This window comes from Poecilia latipinna, unplaced genomic scaffold (genome assembly GCF_001443285.1).
Source record: "Poecilia latipinna isolate Pla-1442-1.1 unplaced genomic scaffold, P_latipinna-1.0 Scaffold449, whole genome shotgun sequence".
Taxonomy (NCBI): domain Eukaryota; kingdom Metazoa; phylum Chordata; class Actinopteri; order Cyprinodontiformes; family Poeciliidae; genus Poecilia; species Poecilia latipinna.
This window is the reverse complement of record NW_015113065.1, coordinates 163,487-186,617: the sequence shown is the minus strand read 5'-3', so window position 1 is coordinate 186,617 and position 23,131 is coordinate 163,487. Positions and strand designations below refer to the sequence as shown.

At 40.9% G+C, this 23,131-nt stretch overlaps 2 protein-coding genes across 5 annotated transcripts in view; one reads left to right on the top strand and one right to left on the bottom strand.

Annotated features, from left to right (window-relative positions):
- notum1b (notum, palmitoleoyl-protein carboxylesterase b) overlaps positions 1-2,724 on the top strand; it is an 11,143-nt gene extending 8,419 nt beyond the window's left edge. The window contains exon 11 of the mRNA XM_015038682.1: positions 130-2,724. Within this exon, the coding sequence (XP_014894168.1) occupies positions 130-454 (325 nt within the window). The 3' untranslated portion in view covers positions 455-2,724. The remainder of the gene's footprint in view (positions 1-129) is intronic.
- On the bottom strand, positions 2,476-23,128 carry tmc6b (transmembrane channel-like 6b). 4 transcript variants are annotated; one of them, XM_015038680.1, is made up of 21 exons: positions 22,840-23,128; positions 15,341-15,492; positions 14,591-14,724; positions 14,212-14,373; positions 12,409-12,564; positions 12,218-12,326; positions 12,045-12,129; positions 10,275-10,532; positions 8,887-9,071; positions 8,657-8,801; positions 8,318-8,476; positions 6,997-7,172; positions 6,817-6,901; positions 6,618-6,724; positions 5,696-5,791; positions 5,535-5,610; positions 5,124-5,257; positions 4,188-4,364; positions 3,924-4,002; positions 3,708-3,794; positions 2,476-3,036 (listed from the first exon to the last, which is right to left on the bottom strand). In XM_015038680.1, the coding sequence occupies exons 2-21, from the start codon at positions 15,394-15,396 to the stop codon at positions 3,016-3,018; spliced, it is 2,487 nt and encodes an 828-aa protein (XP_014894166.1). In that variant the 5' UTR covers positions 15,397-15,492; positions 22,840-23,128; the 3' UTR covers positions 2,476-3,015. The 4 variants fall into 4 exon arrangements, with proteins under 4 accessions (XP_014894166.1, XP_014894163.1, XP_014894165.1 ...); XM_015038677.1 differs by lacking the exon at positions 22,840-23,128 and adding an exon at positions 22,530-22,737; XM_015038679.1 differs by lacking the exon at positions 22,840-23,128 and adding an exon at positions 22,534-22,737.
- Positions 23,129-23,131: the final 3 nt, after the last annotated feature.

Here is a 23,131-nt window from a genome sequence, read left to right as displayed (position 1 = left end):
CATTTTTCTGGCTACTGCAGACGACCTACGACTCGACCCGACTAGGCTGGGAAAGGGGGTGTAGTTGGGGGGTAGTTCTCCTAAACGTTGAAAACCCCTGGTTTAAGTCTTTTCTTTTGTCTCGTGCAGGCACTGGATGGACATTCAGGTGAAAGGCACGTCCCTGCCCAGAGCGCTCCACTGCTGGGACCGGAGCCTCCAGAGCACCAACAGCAGCCACGGCCTGAAGAAGCACCGGACCCCCCCGTCGAGGGGATGCCCCCTTCATCTGGTGGACAGCTGCCCCTGGCCGCACTGCAACCCGTCCTGCCCGACCATCAGAGACCAGCTGACGGGACAGGAGATGAGCGTGGTCCAGTTCCTCAAGCACATGGGCTTCGACGTGCAGAAGATGGCCCAGCAGCAGGGAATGGACGCCAAGAGGCTACTGGGCATGCTCAGTAATGGAAGCTGAGCTGCCTGGTCGTAGCTAAACGAGCGCAGTTGTAGTTGTTGGAGGCCAGTCTTTATAAGCACATGAATGAAATAAGAACCTCTTCTTACTTTGATGTCTTGGTGACAAACTGAACAATGTGAACATTCATAAGTGCCTTGTTTATTTTGAAGACGTGTAAGTCGCGTACAACCAAACCAGAAAGTTTGAGCTGTTGGGAAGCTTCACATGGGATCAGCGTAGATACACTCCAACTCAGAGGAGGCGGCTACAGCGAGCGTAACGCAGGAGCGTCTCAATGTAAAAGTTAATTTATTTCAGTAATCCAAAGAATGAAACTCATTCCACACATTCGTTAGTCAGTGATGGATTGCAAGTGTTTCCTTCTTTCCCGTTTCCTTTTGCATGAACTACTGCATCAATGCGGCGCAGCATGTAGGAGGTTCTAACGGAGGGTCAGGTTGCTTTAACAACCCATTCATCTCCGTCTCGACATTACATAGATTCTCTAGGAGGTTAAAGGTCAGGGGAGTTTGCTGGCCAATCAAGAACAGGAACAGCATGGTCACTGGTCCAGCTTTTGGTGCCGCTGGCAGTTTGGACAGGCGCCAAGTTCTGCTGGAAAATGAAATCAGCATCTCCATAAAGACCGAGCAGAAGGAAGCATGAAATGCCCCAAGACTTCCTGGCAGAGGCTGCGTTGACTCTTGACTTCAGCAGGTTTCTGCAGGTTTCACCAACCCAAAATTAAGACTTTTTAAGACCACTTTGACTTAGATTTAAGACCTGTCAGGAGAGAAAATAGAATAAATTGTATGCGTTTGCAACAGAAGTGAACCAATGGGTAAGATGAACTTCGTCCAGCCAACTGGTGATAAATTTGCACTGAGCCACGTTGGACGTTAAAAAGTTAGCTAGCTTTAGCAGCTAGTTACCGCTTGCTGCAACCGCCTCGAGTCACAGAACGCGGTGACCATGTCTGCATACAATTCAGCTTTGGGTAACGGTAAATTACTGAGAAAACAGAAAACTACACAGAACAAATATTCCTTTCACAACATACAACTAACGTATTTGAGACCAACTTTTTTTTTTTCAAATTAATTTGAAAACTTTTAAGGCCTTATTTATAGAAACATGAATTGAAGACATTTTGAGGATGAACAGACCCTCTGTTTCACAATCCTAACAAGCTGCACTTCTCTCTGTCGTTCTCTTCTTACTTCCACAGCTTTTCCTTCCGATAAACTTTCCAATAATATGTTTGTGCCAGCTTCTTTAGCACTGACCTCTTTGGTTTCCTTGTAGAGCATGAATGTCTGCTGCAAAACTGGCCATAACATAAAATATATTTCTGTATTGAAAATATGTTTTATTGATCTCATGTTCCATTCAGATTTTCTGAGAAATTGATCTTGGGTTTTCAATATCTGTGAGCCACAATCGGGAAAACTAACAGAAACGAATGCTGGAAATGCACCACTCTCTACAGAAGATGAGTTTCACTCTTTGAAAAGAAATACTGCAGTAAAAGAAACATTTTATTAATTGGGAGACACCAGTATATGCAATAACCTGAACTTCACGCCCTCATGTAGAGGTAAAACGACAATGACAGCAGCCTGAGGGGTTCCAACGGGAAACCACCGGACTGGAAACCATTCCCAGTTTGACGTGGACGTTCCCAGTATGCTGTGGTCAAGGGGAACGAGGCGGGCCAGAAATGACGCCGATTCCTCTGCTCACTAAATATGCTGCTTTTTCTCCATGTGAAACAAAAAATAATTTTATGGGAATTATTTACTAATAAAAACAAAATGTAACTCTGTTCTTGTGCCTACAGTTCACTGTACTATTTATTTTTTTTATTGCTCAAAATCTGGGACATTTCTGTATTAAGTCTACTTTTTATTTGCATGTTTGTAATAAATACTTGTATGCTTGTGGGTCCATTACTGTTTGTTTTGTTAAAGAAAGGTATTTTCATAAACTGTATTCTGCTCACCTTTTTAAGCAAAAATAAATACAGATACACAGCGATGTAATAAAACGTCATTTACTTACAAAAGCAGAGTGAAAATTTCACCGTAAAAAGAAAATAAAAATTATTTACACCAACACACCCAGAAAACCCAAAGTTTACCAATGGCACACTAATGACATATTTGGATGAGGAACAGAAAATAGTTCACAGTTGGTAGAAAAAGTGCTTCTTTAAAAGGAGATGAAATCTAAATATTTCTGCTTTATTAAATACAAAATTATCTGGATGTTGAACAGTTAGTTAAAAAGAAGTCCTTAAGTATGACACACAAAGTCTGTCGTGTCTGCACCTTATTAGGAAGTAACGATGTGCAGATAAAGCATCAAAAACTTTTATCTATAAAATGTTTTCTTTGTTTTTCTTTTTTCACCAGTGGTTTCGTGCTGCTAGTTTTCTCCATATAAAAAGCCGAATCGATCTTCCGCCGCTGCGTGAAGTTCATCACGTCTTTGCGTTTTGTCCCAGTTACAACCCCAGTGGCTGAAGATTCATTCCTCAGACAATTGAGGAAGTTCATCTTCCAGAAGCTCAGCGGAGCTCAACATCCAGAGTCCTGCAGCTGCGAAAAACAGGGAAAGTGAGCAGAATCAGAGGAGCAGCAGGAAGCTCATTTCTGCATTCAGCAGGAGGCGCGATAACAATTGTAGGGGTAATTTATGTTGCTGTGCACAAACTGGTCAGGAGCTGATAAACCCAGCTGCACTACTCTACCACTCACAGCTGAACGTGCAGCAAGGCTGAACGGAGGGTGGTGAAAACATAAGGAAAAATTTCTCTCAGATCTTAAAGTGACAGCATCACAACACAGGTTTAATGACACGGTATTTGTGAAGTATTTAGTTATTGTCATTCTATGCTATGTACTGCAATGCATGCTGGCCAAAAATAATTAACAGCCTCATGTTTGCAGTGCTGTGTGAGCCATCAGATCAGAGCTGTCAGATTAAATCCACCTGTCCAGATTAATGTTGTTCAGAAGAAACGCGCTTTCCCTAAAGTCTGTAACAGAGCTGATTCAAATCAGACTCGCAAATAATCCCAGATTATTACACTTCCCATGTTTTTAGGAACCACCAACATTTATCCTGGGAAAACTCTGAGATCATTTTCAGCAGGCTTTTATTTTTCTCCCATCCTGTCAACTAATTAGGGACGATTCAAGGAAATCAAATCTTCAGGGATCCATAGTCGAAATGTGCCCAACAGCAGCAACAGGATCCACAGACTGACCTGGCTTGTGAGATTCCTCGCTGGGGTCCGTTTGCGCTCGTGGACAGACTGAAGCCGAGTAATTAGGAACTTTTTGTCTTCTCCCTCCTGCACAGAGTAATGAAAGAAAACGGGGAGCATGAGTGAGTCTGGACCGTTCACTGTCTTACTAGTTAACTGGACTGAGAACAGAGGTGTGTGTGTGTGTGTGTGTGTGTGTCCGGGCAAAGCGCTTACATTTTCTATCTGCTCCTGCAGTAAAGCGATGATCTTCCTTTGGCCGTCCACCACCTGACTCTGGAAGTAAATGACTATCCTGGGAAAAAAAGACAGAAAGTCAAAAACATGCAGAGTGTAATTAGACAACCTGCATAATTACAGTGTGTTTAAATGTAAGTTTAAACAGTATATTCTGTTCGCCTGCATCATCCTGCTATGGTGTGGTTCTTAAATGAGTGTGTGTGTGTGTGTGTGTGTGTGTGTGTGTGTGTGAGAACTCACAGAAAGATGGCTGCTCCCACAAACAGGAAAAGGGGATTTTCCACCAAATAGGTGTGAGCATCAGCCAGAAAGGACAAGCTGCGGTTTTCGTCAACCAGCTCAGCAATCCTTTGTTTCCCCGCCTGGATCATGGTTTTGTTCCCACGGAAAGGACCGCATGACCCTGAGGATGGGAGCCTGTAGGCAGAACAAAAAGGCAAAAAAAAATAAATAAATAAAATAATTCAACGACTACATGCATTTCTATTTTTCTGAATTCACAGAAACAACAGTCTCTTTTGAGATTGTTGTTTTACAAAGGTTGTTTTCACTAAAAGTGACTGGATTGAAACTGCAATCGTTGTTGCCCAAGAGTTTATCACAATTTTTGTTTTGTGTTTATTTCCCTGCATTTTTGCAGGTTGTCCAAAAATATCCCTACTTCAAGCTCAGATTCTCTTTTACCATCACTTGTGACATGCTGCTCCATATGTCTGGGAAATCCATGGTCCATCACCAAATTGCTCCTAAATTGTTGGACATTTTTGATTTAGGGTTTTTCTTTTAGGAATCCTCTTTAGGACCCAGATGTGAGACTTGCTGGACTTTCTCCAAGGCAACTGGACCTCTCTCCTTGAGGTTTTAAATAATGGCCGATTACGGTAACATTTTACTAGCACCAGTTTCTCTGCATAAGAAGAAGAATTTTAGGAATTTTAAAGCAAACATTTTGCTCCTCTAACTGAGGGCTAACCTTAAAAACACTGAAGTGCTGCTCAGAGGTCATTCTGTGGCAACTACTCGCTTTTTAAACGATTTCCACACCTGGAAGTTTTACTAAAATCAGTAGGAACTGCAACGTCAGTCCCTATTCTGTGTTTCATTGGTGAGCACTGATAGATAACACGGTGCGGGGCGGCAATAGAGACGGCCGCATCTCGAGTCGTGTCGCGGTACCTCCACATGGTGTACGTGACGCACACGGAGGAACCGAGGAAGGAGGGGAAGCACAGGAGGGTGATGAAGATGGTGGTCATCTGGCTGACTCTGTAGGGCCGGCTGGGGGCCTGGCAGTTCATCATCACGCTGCTCTGTGGGAAGGAAAGACACAAACGCAGATGGTCAGAGGGGTCAGAGGTCACCTGGAAAACCTGAGAGCCGAGTGTGTGAGAAGCATGGATGTTGTGCAACACGACTAATGATTGTGTGAGTAATCTATAGATCTGCTATTCTGACGATTAATCGATGGCTAAACTAAGTTGATGGCCATTTCAATAATCGATTAATCACGATTAATCGTTTCAGCCGTAGAGTCAAACCAAACAAATGTGAAAGGTAATAAAGTTGTAACTGAGTAGAGTTTGATACCATCTTAATGTAGAAGAGCAGCAGCAGTTTGAGGATCTGCACAGCAGGCAGGAGGGGAGTGAAGAGAAGACCCAACCTGGAGAGAAGAAAACGGACCACCGTCACAGCACTCTGTGTGTGTTTATATATGTGTGTGTTTATGCTAGCAACACGGTCGGTACCAGGCCAACGTCTGTCCGTAGATGAGGTCCAGGACGTTCTTGGCGATATCAAACCCCGGTCTTCTGTTTCGCTTGAGCACTTTGTCAGAGAATAACCTGCAGAGAAGCAAGGAGAGGCGTTGCTAATGTGAAGTTAGCCAGCGCCACCTAGTGGCAGCGCTGAAAACTGCCACCAGGTTAAGCTGCTTACTCTGTTTTTGGCTTCAGTTTGTCGTAATTAAAAACAACAAATGCAACAGATAACATTATGTTGGCTTGTAATAGTCAATATTATATTCAGGGCTTCAGCTACCTATTTTTTTTTTTTTTGTTTTTAAGTTATCGATCATCTATTCTAATAAACAAATTGCCACATTCTGCAGCTTTTTCATCCAAGCCTTTTATCCAATATTAGAAATAAACTAATAATTTAGTTCCTTTTTTATTTTAAATAAGAAAACAAACATTATTTAGCCCAGAATGTAAGAATGTATCGTTCATTTGATTAATGCTTGATCATGTGCAGCAAAGGATTCTGGTAACAACACTGTGCAATCATACTGTGATCAACAATTAGTTAATTTTCTTTATTTTATTTTATTTTATTTTTACATGAATCTGGTTAGCTTCATGTGCTAACCAGCTCATGTCGCTCTACAACATTAGAAACTCTCTGCTCTCCTAATTGATGAGATTAACTTTCTTAAATCACGGTTTCTTCTGGCAGGTTGTGTTACTAAAACATTAACTTGTTCGTATGACCTTCAGCGTTTTGGACAATTTGCCGCCCAGCGCCAGCACTAAGGAGGAGAACACCTCCACCCTCCGAGTGCAACTCTAATAAAATATTCAGCAGGAGGCTTTTGGATTATAAAGGTTCCTGGAATCCGGTGTGCTTTCAAAAGCAGCACTAAGAACATTCAGCTGTTGACGATCGACCCACCTCCAAAGCAGCTCTCCAAACAGGGTATCCAGCAGAGAGAAGATGAAGTCGATGACTAGGAAGCGGTAAAGATCCTGACCAACAAAACTCTCCCAGCACTTGAATGTCTACGTAACAGAAATCACGCAGGATAAGCAACGCACTGAAGAAGAAGAAACACAAGGATCGTCCTTCTCGAAAGCCGCTCCGATAAAGTTACCTTGTCATCGTTGGCGCTGCCAGCCACCCGTTTCAACCAATGGAAGCAGAGGACTCCAAGCACGCTCACTTTTAATATCAAGTTCCTATAAAACACAGACGGATCCAGAGATGCCTCAGGTTCTCTCAGCACTGAAACAGTTGAGACGCGATTCGACAAGAATCCCACCGCTGCTCTTACCGACTGAGTGAAACAAACGTGCGCAGAGATGGAGAGTTGTACTTCTCCATCCAGGCTGTGAGCTGGAAGAGGATCGGCAGCATCAAGTTGATGAAGGAGACGAGGACAGGCAGAGCCAAGAGGCTGGCTTCGTTTAGTAACCCTGGATCCTCGGAGTCATTTTCCGAACTTTCCTGCTGATTTTTGTAGAGAGGCAGATAAGATGGAGAAAGTTACGACGAGGTATTTGCCTCACTGTCATTCAGACGCACAGTTTCGTCTGTTGAAAAAGTTTTACACGACCGTTTACAGATTTTAATTATTAGTTTTGATTACAGGTCACAGCTAATGTGACGCACAGTGTCCATATTTTCACCTTTTGTTACGCTGCAGCCACCAACGTCAATGCATGTTAAGCGCCAGACTAACACAAAGCTGTGGAAGGAGGGAAGGTAAATGATGCATGTTTTAGGTGAAATGAGACCAAAACTGGACTTTTTGGCAGCAGGTGTAGTGGCAAACTGGGATTTCACACCATGACGGTGGCAGCATTATGCTGTGGGGATGCTTTTCTTCAGCAGGGACAAGAAAGATGGTCAGAGTTGAGAGGAAGTTGGATGGAGCTAAAGATAACTAGGCTTCTTTTTGCCTCCCAACTTTGAATAAATCTACCACAGAAGTTCCTGTTTGGACATTTCTTTTGTACCACAAACCCACGATGCATCAAGTGACTATTTGAGTAACACTATTTGAGCGGCATGTTTAGTTTAATTACTCTTAAGGTCTCTTTTTGGTTTTTATGGACAAATAGTCACTAAACATGTGAAGCTACGATTGTGATATAATGTCCTGGTGAAAGTCTGGATTTAAATCAAAGTCCAGCTTGCAATAAAAATTAACAGTTTGAGCTATTCTAGATGAAAAAGATGACAGAGATAAACACCAAAACAGTAGTGAAAGATTGTAGTGAAAGATCTTCTACAAATGATTTAGACTCTCCAGATTTTTGTTTATAAACAAACTACAAAAGCAAGCTTTATCGACTTTACAGTCGTGCTCCGTTTTGTGTTTGTCATGTAAAACCTTCATAAAACACACACACAATGTCAAAGTTAACTTCTGTATGTCAGGCTAATTAAATTGTCAATTAAATTGTGAAAATATTTAAATATATCCTTCATCCAACCGCCTGGGGGACAGTATCAATAAAACAGTGAATAACGATAATCATCGGTTTGTGCGATTGATTTGCCTACATAACAAAAGTGGCACAGTGAAACAAAAACATCCTGTGTCCAAAAACAAAAAACAAAAAGCAAAAAGCAAATCCACTCAGCCTTACTTTTTTGTGCATATAATCTGAGAAGCAGTAAATCCCGGCCACGCATCCAGCGGTAGCCCCAAGGCAGAGTGTCCAGCTGAGGCCATGAATCAGCAGTTTGATCAACTTGTCTAAGATCGTATTCCTGACGAGCCTGTGATGTGTGTCTCCCAGCAGCTCCTGCAGGGAGACGAAGTCGGGAGTGGTGAAATGCCAACATCCAAAACAAAGCAAGAAAAGGAAACTGTGACGGAGGCTGTGGAAGAATGTGCCGGATCATCACACTCCCTTTAAGCGACAGCGCAGGAAGGGAGGACGGAGAAGGAGGTGATTTTGTAAACGAAGCGAGTCTGCGTGTACCTTGAGCTGGGTGCAGATGTTTTCAGACAGCAGCTTGACCGAGCTTCTCTTGATGACCTTAAAGTCCCACGAGCAGAAGACCTTCATGGCCAACATGCCGTTGGACTTGTCGATCCTGAAGCTCTGACCAAACGACTTTGACATGCTGTCGGGAAGATAAAATGCAAATATTTCAGTCTCTGTGTTAATTTAAAAGATAAATTCCCGATATTTCGTTCAGAAAACCTCACCTGTACACAAGGATGATGCATGTAATGAAGAAGGACAGTCCGATTGTGAAGAAATATGCAAGCGGCATATTGTAGGACAGGGACCTTGAGTCGCACTCCGGTCTGGTGGAGTTGTTCTTCGGACAGTTCGGCAGCGTGTGGTTACTGTAGTATCCGTAGTACAGCAGGGTGTTGGAGAAGTAGCCCTGAGGCAGAACAAATGGGATTCAGACAGAACCTTTCAAGCTTCATTTTTTTACTCTGTACTCTGTAAACTAAAGTAAAAAAAAAAAAAATCTAACTGTAAAAACATGGCTTGGCATATTTCAAAAATAAAAAAAAAGGACATAAGTGGTTTTATTTATGTACATAAATGGATTTAACTGGAAATATTTCCACTGGCTCTCATAGGAGATTTCTGATCAACACAGGAAATTTTACAATTTGATGAGACAACCATGCAAAAACGTACCGGTACTCCATCAACCTCTCATGCACCGCATTCCTCCATAGTGATAACATTTTTAAGTGAAGGAAGACGGAGAGCAAAGTCCAGCGTTTTAAAGAAGCAGTGCGAGTAATTACAATCGAGCAGGAAAAACTGTAGCAGTCACGGGAAGACAAAAACTGGAAGACGGTCTTGTTGACATTAGATCAGGACTAATTATGCCTAATTAAGTCGCTTAAACGCAGCTAAAATATTACATCTCTACCACTGGTGCAAAGTTATGGATTACTCAACAATCTTCTGCATTTATAAAAACACTGTCTTTATTTTATTTTCATATTATGCCTCTCTGTAATGTGCTGTTTTTCCTAAGGTGTCTTAGATATTCACCTTTTTTGCACCACAGTGGTTTTAGTGTAACCAAGACTGGTGGTAACAAAACACTCAAACCCAGCCATTCACATTAAGCACCGACATATTACGCTGCTTACCATCAAATCCATTAAGGAAACAAAAACCAGCTGACCTCGGTGAAAATTTTAGTCAAATTAGCTCGAGAGTCAACGCAGTCGTAAGCTAAGTATTCACTGATTTGAACGGGAAATGTCAGAGGATTTTACAGCATTTATGTACCAAAATATTTTATAGATCCAGCTCCAGTTGTACATTTTCAACCTATTTTAGGTTTTAAAGAGACGCGGCACCCCGCTTGGTGCCTGCCGAATCCTTTCAGACACGTTAAACGAGCCGTCAGTGCTACAAATCCTCAACTCATCTCGACAATATCAATTACGTGTCAGGGTGGAACCTCTGGGAAATAATCAGCTTGCTTAACGAGGAGGTCTGCACTGTTGAAGCTATTAATAAGTTTGTTAGTTGCAGCTGTCTGTGAGTCTACAAAAGGACCTAAAGCGAGCGAACCAACAAAAGGTTTGGCGAATGGCTCCTTCGAGCTGCTTACCCCTCCGGTGAGGAGCTCCAGTCCAGTGAAGGGCGTTCTGCTTTCAGGCAGCTCTGGGAGGTACACCGCCTGCGGAAACACCAAGAACGAACCCAAGACCAGAAAAAGGAACACGTTGAAGAAGAGGAGAGTCTTGAGGAACAGGAAGTAGGAGAGGACCCCGGAGCCGAAGCGCCCGCCGACTCTCTTGAGCGGCATTTGCCACAGCTGCAGGGAGTGCAGGAAGGACAGACAGCTGTACCAGCTGTGCCTCAGGGCCTGGAAGGAGATGGAGAAACGGAGGCAAGTTAGAGTCAATGTGGAGTTTTACGAAGGAGTACGTGTGCTTGTGGTTTTGTGGGTCAAAGCTCACAACTGCAGCAGAGCAACTGAGCTGGGCTGACGGCAGCACCTACAGGAAACACCCACTGATGGCAAACCGAGATAAATCATTTAAATATGATGGAAAAATTCACATGTTTTCCTGTTTTCAGAGCATTTCTTTACACACTGTGTGTAGAAGGTTGGAGAATATTTTTAAAATCTATTATGCATCATCTTAATACATTTGCTTAACAGTGACAATGCTGCAACTCAGTAAAATCTCATTAGTGCTTTTATCCTGATGTAGTTCACTGATAAAACCTGAGTAGTAGGTTGTCCAGTGTTTTATACACAGCAGATTATGCAGGACTTCACAATTATTCAGCATGCTGGTTGTTTGTGTACTGGACATCTGCCTTGATTTTCCCTTTTGCTGTTGCTATCAAATGCAGGATTAATCGTAATGCATACAAATGCCAAGAAAACTCAATAAAGAGTCGCCTTGTTATGCAGATAATTTCTTATTTGAAAACAATCATAACGAACAAATAAGGCTGCTGGAGCCGCAACTCATTTCATGACCTGATAGTGAGAGCTGTGCTTTCGCCACTGAATGTTCAAAGCGAATCTTCCCCTGTAGGAGTGAACAGCACAGTTTCTGCAGCAGGATCTTGCACAACACACACTTATTAAAAGGCCACGTACAGCACACACTGTTCAGACAGCAGTTTAGGACATCAATTATGGATATATCAATAGTGTGCGTTACTAATATGAGCCTCTTCCTTGAGAGGGGTTGAGCTGTGAAAGTTTGCTGCTGAAAATAAGCCTCTGGCCAGCGTGCAAAACACTACATGTAATGGAAAATTACCATTCCACACCCATCACCCGCCATTCTTCAGAATGGACAGGAAACTAGCTGGGAAACAGTGCAACAGAAGTGCAACAGTACAATGACCCCAAACACGGTCAGAGCTGTGATGAAACAATAACTCAGTGCATGTTTGTATGTTAAAACGGTTCAGTCAAAGTCCAGATTTAAATCCGAATGAATGAGAATCTTTGGAAAGAGACGAAAGCTGAAGCTCACGTGTGAGCACCGTCCATTTTGCAAAGACGAAGGGGCAAAAATGTAAGTATCTAGAAGGACAAAGATGGCAGAAACACTCACTGGTCACACGCGCACGCACATATACGCACACACACAAATTGGAGGGAAATGTACCCTAAACTTTTCAGACCATTTCCTTTTCATAAGTGCAAATGCCTTTCGGTTGGTCCACCAAGTCAAAATCCAAAGGAATATAGTTTAGTTTGTTGAAGTAAATTGAAAAAATGTGAAGTAAAATTGGTATGAATACTTTTGCAAGGTGCTGTATGTATGTCACCGTGTATACATTGAGGTTATATCTAACAAATGAGGCGAGAAACAATGTAACAAATCTTATTTTTAATAAGGTTACTTACTAAAATGATTTGAAATTTCAGATAACTGCAACAGGGAAGATTACTGCTGGAACGTGTTCGCTTAGTCATTTCCAACGTCAACCTCCTGGTGAGAGACAGAGGCGAAAATTATACAGATTTATCAGCAAGGTAATGGAGCGATAAAAGCAAAAATAATAATAATAATAATGTACCTGAGGTCTTTTTTCTCAGACAAATTCAGAGGCATTTCTTTGAGCATCCTCATTCGGTCAACCGCCGACAAGTCCTGCAGGTTTTTGACCAGTCGCTCCTGCTTCTTCTCTGCAACACATCCAGCAGGGCCGTTTTACACGTTACGCTTCGTTTCTGGAAAACGGTTTATTCAGGGAAGACGTTTCTGCACCTGCCGAGTCTGTAGTGTCCACCTCCACGCCGTAGCCTCGGATGCTGGGCCTGGCGGAGCGAGAGAAGTCTTTGATGGACGCCCTTTTCTGCGTGCGTCTCCGAAGCTCAGTGGTCCTGTTGTAGTACTGAGAGATGATGGCTCCCCGGCTGCGGCCTGGAGGACGAAAATGATCCGGTTGGTCAGCGTGTGGTATAATTCATCATCACGTTTCAACAAAAGGCATCTTACATTTGCAACAACATAAAAAAAATAATAATAATTCTGGTCTGAGCTGTGATCAACTTTCCATTTGGTTCACACATTTCTAGGGATGTTTATCTAAGTAAGAAGGGAAGCAACAGTGTGAACCGAGAAAGTCTGACTTCTCCTACGTGTTAAATTAAGCTGGTCTTGCTCCTCCAGAGGGACAGCGAGTCGTTTCCATGACAGCCGAGAGAAATCTCCCCCATAACTCTGGGGCTATTCAAAGTCCATTTCCCATTGGTGCATGTCAGAAAGACGTCTCCAGGGAAACACCCAGAGCTCAAACTGCCTTAGCCGAGTTGTTCTCATACAGAGGAACAACGCATCAACTCAAAACATTAGATTATTAATAAAACATGTATTTATTTCAGTAACTATATTCCATAAGTGAAACATTTCATAGATGATTTGCACAGACTGACGTTATCAAACCTTTATGATGACTTTCAGTGTACAGATCATGAAAGAAAACCACATTTAGGATACATGTAGAATATTAAGTGAGACCAAAGAAAAATAACTAATACTACTGAAAATAATTGATTGATAAATTGATAAAAAGTAAAAGAGCTCCTTTTATTCTGACAAATTAGTCTAATTGGTTCGAATATTCTAATGAGATGTTCTTGAACGTCCTGAGATGACTGAGCTCTAAAACTCAGGTCAAACTCCAGTTTTCTTCTACTTTCCAATCCAGATAGTAAAACTGATCAGTTTTATGTCAAGATGCAAATCATTTCTCAGTTATATTTGATCAGGCCGATAAAAAAAAATATATATATATTTTTGATACAGAAATGTCTAACCTGCAGTAGCTGTCTGAGGCAGGAATCCCTGAATCAATACGGCACATGAGGTTGCTTTGACTTTGAATAACAATGGTCAAGATGATCAGAAATTATTAAAATATAAATTTAACAAATCTGCATTTCATAATCTAAGGTTAACTCCTTGAAATCAATGACTGAAACTGGAATAGATGATCAATTACTTAGATGAGGCTGTAGAATACACATAAAAAAAAGTCGGAGGAACCAAACGAAACGATCACAAGATAAATTGTAACATGTGACACAAAGAGATCATCTTGTTGGTTTTGGACACAAACCGACATATCTATCAAACCATTTCTGAAAACACGCAGCAGCACCACCTGACCTTCCTCAGATAGGAAGGCAAACTGCTTCCTTGTGAAACTCTGCTCAGTTGCGACACATCCGTTTCTTTTCTTAAATCTATATCCTGTGGCACCAGCGATGGCAGCCTGAGTAGAAACTCTCATCACTGACTGGGCCGGGCGACACAAAGTACTTCTTAATGTATGCTTACAAACCACAGCCACATACAATAAAAATAAACACACACAGTCATTATATCCTTAACAGGTTTCACCATGCTGAGGGTGGGCGTGGTGGTCTTACATTTAAATGCTGTTGAGGAGACACATTTTCAGTGAAGTTATTTAAAATCAGCGACGAACTGAGAACAGTCTCTTCTCAGTTTGTCAGGGGAACTAAAACACTGCCGTCACTCCAAACTTATGCAACCCGTACTGACCGATAGTGCGGCTCGGCATGGAGGAGAGGATCTTCAGGGTGGCTGAAGACCAGCGATCCTTGAGGAGAGAGTCCGTTTGTGTTTCATTGTCCTCTTCTGCAGCTTCATCGCTTCCTATCCTCCATCCCCGATTCTCAGAGGGTGACAAATACGCCACATTGTCTGTCAGAGTGGACAACACACACCCATGCACACAATCAACATATCGCTACGCAACGCTGAGAAAAGAAGACTTTTGATTTTAAAAGAGCAAATATATCAAATAGTATTAGTCAGAATGAAGAAATCTGTCAGGGTAATCGCAAGTAGAAAAATAACCGATAACTGCATTTCCTTTAATTTCCTTCTCATTTCGCACGAACAATCTCCAATGGAGTACCTCGGCCCTCGTCGTCGTCTGGGTTCCCCTGCAGATGCTGCAGCTCGATGGCATCAGACAGTCCCTCGTTCTGACTCTGTTCTGCAATCAGCTGGCTGAACGAATCATGAACCACGTTCTCGTCTGCTGGGCTTCTACCAGAGAAACACAAGGATTAAAAAAACAACAAAAAAAGGAAAATACATTGTGTACTGAAAATTTCAGTACACAATGGTGGGGTCCTTTGAAAACAGGAAGGAAGTAAAAATACTGCAGATAAAATACAACGAATCAGAAACCCAGTGGGTGGAAAACGCAATGATTTCAGTGTTGAGTGTTTATGTGGTCCTCCTTCTGGATGTGCTGATCAGAAATTATTAAAATATAAATTTAACAAATCTGCATTTCATAATCCAAGGTTATGAACAGGGTCGTCTGTTGTTCCATTTGTTGCCAAAAAAAGGCCCAAAGGACAGCAAGTCCATTTCCATTGAAGTCCATTGTTTTTTCTCTCTACACAGAGACCGTAAGGAGGAAACGCATTCAAGCATGACTTTGTGAAAACTGCACTTCTTCCAGGAGCGGACAATGAACTAGATGTCGACAACAGATCACTAGGAGAGAGTTCAATTTTACATTTCCTCGTATCTTTTCCTTCTCCCAGGCATTTTGATTGAGACACACTCCCTCAGCAGGCAGTGTGAATGAACAAGACCCAACATAAGAAACCAAAGGGGAAAAAAAAAAAAAAAGAACAATGATTAGGCTTACTCCAGTCCAGCTTCCACTGCGGGGTGACTCAGATCAAAGTTTACATTTTGAGCCATTCTTCTTCTCTCAGCTCCTCGATCTCAAGAGCGGTCACACCCTCACTTGACCGGATCTGCCCTCCACCCCGAGCATGGCGTTCAGTTCTTCCTAACCTGTAGGAGGAGGAAAAATGTTAAGAGGAGGATGTGTGCTTAAAGTACGCATGAGTAAAAAAAAAAAAAAAAAAATGCCAACAGTTTTCTTTTCACTCCGGCGCTTCGGTCGTGTCTCGGCTCGTCCTCAACTGGTTTTACCAACACAAAGACACAAACAGAAAAAAACTGACTTCACGCCAACCACCTTTGGTGTCTCTACATCTTTGTGGAACAGAAGTAACAAAAGTAAATGTGTCACCACTTAAAAGTATTCACTGATTTAAAGCTGTAAATATCTTTATTTTTTTTGTCCCTGCTGCCCATATTCAGAGTCCTCTGTGATAAGAATGACGATTATGACTCATGTTTTCGTCTCGTCATGACGGACTACGTCACTTTGTCCGGACCTATAACAGATCTATTGTGTGTGGCTGAGAACGGCAGTCGCCACCACAGAAGTGAATATTTATGAGAGAACGATGACGGCCAACTGGAAAGAGTTTCTTTTGTGGGACGTTTGGACCGAACAAGCCGCTCTGCTGTAAATCTGGCTTTGTTTAGGTGTTACAGCGCCATTAACGGTTTCATCAAACATCCAGAGAGAATATGCCCCGTTGCTTAAATGCATCGCAGATGTGAACTTGCGCATTCGTGAGGAATTTAAGATTCAAGAGAACCGAGGCCAGACGTGAATTAACGATCAATAAAAACTTCCTTACAAGAACCATCATCAAAAGATGCTTTCGAGAAGGAGGGGGGGGGGGGGAGTGTTTGTACAGACAACAGGTCCAAATAACTGAGGACTAACACTCAACGTTACAACAACGTTTTGGTCTTTATAAAGACTGTTGATGGCAGTAAGTATGCTGGACTGGATTTTATTTTGGGGAACTGGAGTAAAGGGGGGTTAATGCAAATGCATCTCTAAAATAAGTAGAAATAAAAACAAGATGTAATTTACCTTCCATTTCACAATCAAATGCTTTGTGTTAGTCTACGACTTAACCTGCTGTAAAATGCAGTTAGAGCTGGTCGACTAGCTTCTTAATAAAGGAGTTTTGGGAGTCTGGTGTTTAGTTTGAAAACAAATGAACATCAGAGTTCATATCTAGATTCTGTAGCATTTACCTTACTTATTACTAATCTGACTTGGTATACTAAGATGTTGCAGACAAAAATTGAGGTAGTAACTTTCCCGTTTTAAACTAATGTTGGTGTGTTCTGACACCAGTTTTCACCAGACGGAGTATTCCAGTTTAGGTACTTTCTGATTCAGAGTAGTTAACAAGTTGGAACTTATACTTTCACACGATAACTTTTGAAAGTAAATACGTTTTATTTGGAATAGTGTGGCTCCTCTTCCTTTTAAAAAGATGTCATCAACAAGTTTTTCTTCCGAGGCAGAAGAAAAACTTGTTGATGACACCTTCTTAAGAGATTGTTAATGACACCTTCTTTTTAAGAAGAGACTGTATTAAGTTATAAATAGAGTGTGACATACAGATTGATCAGTCTTCGAATGCACCATCACATTATTCGTTAACGGATGCCGTTTTCGCTAGATTTTTAGATGTATATATTTAGACCAAATCCAAAAAGAAGTTCAGGCCGGCTCCACAGAGGAGCTGCGTCTCAAAGGTGTGTTTTGCACAGCTGAATGGTCGACGTGCGAGATTGAAAGATTTCTCAAACATGCATGAAAGAATTAAGGCAACACTCTGTGTTGCCTATGTATTTTGATGTGGGGAAACAACATATAAGATAATGTAAAGCTAAATAAAAGCCAATATTACATAATACTGCCCTTTTGATAAGCCTGTGACGCATACACAGAGAAAGACAAATGACTTTGCATGAAAATGTTGTGTCTAGTTCCACTTTTTCAAGAAAAGGAACAAGTAGGAAGGAAAGTCAGGTGCAGATTTTCATTAGGCTGTTACAAGTGCAGAATAAATAAATGTGCATGCAGCTACACCCTGCTCCGCTCCTATCAATCACACATCCCAGGTAAAAACAGAGTTATGCTCATTACTGTACCCTACTTGGTGGTTGTCTAATAATAAATAAAAGCTTAATGAAAATAATATGTTGGACTTCACTAAACTAAAGCCATTCAATCATACCAACACCAATCCACACTTGATTTAATCTGTCAACAATTAGCGATTAACACGTAAATAGAGAACAGCTAACCTTGGTGGAAAATAAAAACTATAGATATGTGCATCATAATCACGTGAATTTGCAAAGATTTTTTTTTCTTCTAAAGAAGACGGCGAGTTTTGTTTTCTCATGTCTTTATTTTGTGAAAACCACATTAGAGGAGTATAAATCTCCTCCATAAATCTGCAGATCTATGATTCTGTTTAACATAAAACACGTGTTTTATTTCCTTCGATTACTGAAGTAGTATAATGTTGAACTGAAACAAGATAAATTGACTTCAGTAAAAATTAAGAAGCACTAATCATGAAACAACAAGATGAGCTGCATGTTCCTCAACTGAGCCAGTAGTTTTGAATCCAACAGGGAAAAAGGGATTAGTAGATTATCACTATCTGTGCATGAAAGATATGCTCCAATCTATTATCATGTCACTCGAAACATTTATGTCTCCCCCTCGCCTGAAGTGTAATAAAAACAGAACCTTAACCATCAAAACTGAACGTACCGAGTTGTGGGCAAAGAAACACAAAGAGAACCAGGTGTAAAAAAGAAGAATGAATGTGAATGAGTTCATGTTGGAAGTGTCGGTTTAGTTTTGGTGGTGAATTATGATAATAAACTAGTTCAATTATAATCTGTGTAAACTGCAGAACTTAAGACTGGCTATTGTTGAATGTATTATCCGTAATGGAGCTGACTAATCCGAGTTTAAAATTTATCAGCTTTTGAAGAGCCGGTCTATCTGCTGCCTTTCAGGACGTTCCGTTATGCTGATGCATTGAATGCCTCATCCACTTCCTGTTTACGTGAACTAGCAACAGAGAGCACAGCAGGTTTTCTCTGCAGATTTCACCACTTCACGTCATACTTTTTGATTTAAGACCAATATCTCCACAGAAATGTACAAACTTCATCCAGTAAACTGGTGGTAAATTTGCACTTATCTATAATAGACGAAAAAAAAAAAAAAAAAAAAAAAAAAAGTTGGTTTAAAAAAGGACTATTAGCGGCTTATTAGCGGTAGGCTCAATCGTCTGGGTGGAACTCAATATTTCGCCTGACAGAAAAATCCTGCGAGAAAAAAATATACATGGAATAAACAAGATTAAATAGTCCTGTCAAGACAAAACTTAAAACATGTGACTGACGTGCTCTTAAAGCATCCAACTCACTTTTTAAAATTAATTTAAGAAGCTTCATGTGCAATTTTAGACACATGAGTTTAAGACCTTTCATCGGACATCTTGCAACTGTTCCAGATTCACTGAGTCTTACAAACAATTTATTTTCTAAATAAAAACATCTAGTCCAGAAAAGTTGTATCAGGTGTACACAGCTTTTAGCAAAAACAAAAAACAGAATAATTACTGGAGCTAGACTTTTTGTCATTGTGGCTGAAAATATGGGTAACACTTTATTTGAAGGGGGCTGAATAAGACTGTCATGACACTTTCATAAATATGACATAACACCTGTCATGAACATGAATAAGCCTTCATGAATATTTATGACTGTTGTCATAAAGCGTCATTTGGTAAATTATGACACTTTTAATACAAAGTTGACATTATTCAAAATGTCTTTGTTATGACAACTTGACATTAACCAAGAAATCATTACTGTTCAAACTTTACCTTTAATAACATAAAGTTACCTAATTTTTAAAGTGCAGTCAGTAATAATTTTACAACAAATTTATATCAGTAATGATTTCTTGGTTAATGTCAAGTTGTCGTAACAAAGACATTTTGAATAATGTCAACTTTGTATTAAAAGTGTCATAATTTACCGAATGACGCTTTATGACAACAGTCATAAATATTCACGAAGGCTTATTGATGTTCATGACAGGTGTTATGCCATGTTTATGAAAGTGACATGACAGTCTTATTCACTCCCCTTCAAATAAAGTGTTACCAAAATATGAACTGTTCTACATACTATTCTGTTCGCAGTCAAAATATCTGGGTGTCGGGGTGGGGCGGGGGGGATCTGCTATAAAGAAGAGAGATTTTAACTTTCAGCATTTCTGTCCTGTCACGGTCTAGTCAAAGCTCAGAGCTACATTCAAAAAAACATTTCGGTCACTTAACGAGGGGTAGGGTGCAAACAAACGTCCTCACAATCTCATAGATTTAGAGAAGTCTTGCAAAGCAGAGTGAGTAAATACTCAGGTCAAGATGTGACCTGTACATTGAACTCAACACTAAGACAGCTAATGCAAACAGCCTTTTAAAGTGTCCAATCACAGGTTGCTATATATAAAAGGTAACTTGCCCTGTCATAAAAACAACATGCACACAGCGCTCAGCTGTGTGAGATAAGACAAAGACCCAGACACTTTTCTCAAGGTGAAGGTACTGCTGGTTGAGTCCTCAGTAAATAAAGTTCACACATCGCACATGGAGCTCTTAATATCCCCCAGGAATATAAACAAACAGTTTGAAAATGTCCTTCTGAAACTTGGTTTTCTCTCACGTAAAGTCCCGTTACACAAGCTACAGCCAACAGATTTTCCTTGTTATTCTCTCACAAACAGGCTTTTTCCCATTACCAGACTTTTCTAGGATCATGTTGCACTTTTTTTTTTTTTTTTTTGGCCATACTCCGAGCGTTTTCTGTGCAGCTCAAGACATAAACAGTCCTCTTGAGACCCTTCGGTTAGAGGCGGATACTGTGGGAGTGGGACACAGCGCATGACCAATGAGTCAAAGTTGAGCTCTTGTCCTGCCAAATTAAATATACTTGAAACAAAGAGAGGAGTGGTCGACCACTAATCCAGCCTGATTAGAGTTCAGGCTGGATTCAGACAAAGATGACGAAAAAGAAAAACTCGTGTTGCAAAACATCGATTTGAGTGGATTAATGTAGACATCCAAGGCTAAAGATCAATCAATCCCTTGGTATGTTTATTATCCAGAACAGAAACCAAAACGAATTTAGTCAGCAGCATGGGGCTAAAGAAAAGGAAGGAGTTTGAAGTCATCTGTCCTGCAAACTCTGACCGCTTTAAAGCTGATTGCCTTTCTAGCCGTCTTTAGCTTTAAGGCAATCTCACAGTTCTTAGAAAAGGTACTAACAGATTCAGCTGTGATTTAAAGCAAGGAGGGAAGAGCGGACAAAACAACGAAACGTGTCAAAACTTAGACTAACGTGCAGCCTCTAAACTCCAAGAATTCAATTTAGAAATTCACGACTTTCCTAGACTGATATTTGTAGAGTTGCTACCTAAACGTTGAGGAATTAATTTTGATTGAAAATGGCTCTTAGGACACAGAAGTTGAATATTGTCTTTTTCTATTATTTTGACAAACAAAGCCCCATCATGGGGCATTTCTACCAAAGTGGTTCTGCTGCTAAAGCAGAGCTCATTTTTCACTTTTTGTGGATAATCAGTGTTTAATTACACAACACATATTCTTATTTATCTCAGTATCTTCACAAACAGAAGCCCTACTATCCCCAGATTTATTTTTAAGTGCTATTTTTAGCAATAAGTTGTGCTTTTGTTGTGCTTCACTATCACAGTCAAAGGATCTGCAGCTCTGCTGGAGAACAGGAGTTAAAAGCACAAAATCCCCTGGCAGCATCAAAAGACAGACGCTGTTAAAGAACCGAGTCGGAAATTATGTTTGTGAATTTCAGGAAATATCTGTGAGCTCAGCTCTCTACGCAGCACAGTAATCTACTTAAGCTTCGGGAGAAGTAATATCACAACCTGAAGATGAGAAAGAGAGAGCTGTTGCTATGCTTACGCTAATGTCTTCAGCTTAGCACTGGAACCAGTTTAACAGAAGAGGAGACGGATACCGGCATCACCAGCAGTAAGTAACCTGATCAGTGCACGTTAGTACATTTTTTTTTCAATGTCACATGCTGCTTTTATTTTAATTATGTGAAGCACTTTGAAATGCCTTGCTGCTGAAATGTGCTATACAAATAAAATTTGATTGATTTTGATTGATTGATTGCTGCCATTTATTAAAAGCTTCAATATCTACAGACTAAAACTCTACTTAGCAGTTGTCTTGAGATCTTGGATCAGAACATTTTATATGTTACAGATTGAAAGCCGAGCAACATAAAGACCCAAGAGTGTCAGGATTTAAAACAAGCATGCATATGACACAGGTAAAAGGTATTTTAATGATCTTCTTTCTCAACATACTTTCATGCTGCAACATCTGAAGTCAAGTACACACAGCTCAATGGGATTATCATTCTATTACAGTAAAAAGCAGATGCTCAAAAAAAGCCAATTCTAAACAGTTAAACAGTTATCCATCTAGCCCGCTGATGTTGATCACCCTAACCCAGCATCTGTTGACAATTACCAAAACAACAATGTTTTTCCAACATTGCAGGAATCCAGTTACAGTTTAACTTCATACTGAACTCTGTTCCAGACCTATAATTGCCCTCACTCAGAGTAGGGGATTCTAAATTATAGGTTTGCCGTCGAGTCTTTTAGAGATACTGAACTGAATGGAACAAAAAAGTTCCTGTTGTAAACAGAGACAGAAGAAGAACTCTGACCCCAGGGCAGAACAAAGCTACCTGCCATCACAGAAACAGGAAAACTCTCCGATCAGATTGTGAATCTGAAACCTCCTCCGCCTAATCAGCTCCAAGCTCCGGGCAACAACAAAGGACAGTCTCCCCCATCCTCACCACTTATAACACCGACTCTCCTCTGAGTCCTGCCTGTTAAAAATGTCCACTCGCCTAAACTTTAACTGACGAACAGCGGCGGAGAACGAGACAACTACTTTTAGAGTCTTCGGTAACCTGACACAGTTTTAAATAACAAAATAATTGGATTTTAAACGTGAAAGAGTAAAGAGGTGGTCAAATAAAGCACAGTTAAACCGAGACAGTGTTTAACTTACCCACCAGCTAACTTGACAGGCAGTTCAACCGACCCACCAGAGGGACTGTCAGTCAAAACTGCAGTATTGTGCCAGCAGCGGGGAGGAACCATTAACGAATTGCCTTTTAACATTAAAACAAAACCGATACAGGTTTGACATTGGTTTAAAACCAAGTCTATTTGTTTAAATATCCAATGTAGACTTCGAGGAGTTTCAAGTTATTTTTTTTGTCTGTATCCTATTTTGTTAGGTTATCGACTTAATGTAAAGGCGACCCCCGCAGAGCAGGCGCGGATGGTTCAGTCCTACTCAGACTCGCCGGTCTTACACACAAATACCAACGGAGGCTGAAAGTAGCTTTTCAAACGTGGAAGAACAGCAGCGACCTGCAAGCGATAAGTCTTTCACATAATATGAAATGACTCGGGACGGAGTTGTATGGGACAGAGCTGGATTTTGTCCCGTCTTCCTGTTAAGAACATCCCCACCCTGAACAGGTTCCAGTAAACAATCTTGGAGAGGGGCCAAGTTCGCGCATAGCTACGATAATATGTTTTTGGGAACACACCGAGCTCAAACATTATGCTTTTGGCATCAGATTGAACCCTGCCACATCAAAC

Excerpts from the sequence above, each read along its gene's own strand:
- tmc6b (XM_015038680.1), bottom strand. The coding sequence starts at position 15,396 with ATGGCTCAAAATGTAAACTTTGATCTGAGTCACCCCGCAGTGGAAGCT. Across the intron at positions 4,365-5,123 it reads GTCACGTACACCATGTGGAG|GCTCCCATCCTCAGGGTCAT; the intron begins GTACCGCGACAC and ends TTCTGCCTACAG. Across the intron at positions 3,795-3,923 it reads TGCAGGAGCAGATAGAAAAT|GAGGGAGAAGACAAAAAGTT; the intron begins GTAAGCGCTTTG and ends TACTCTGTGCAG.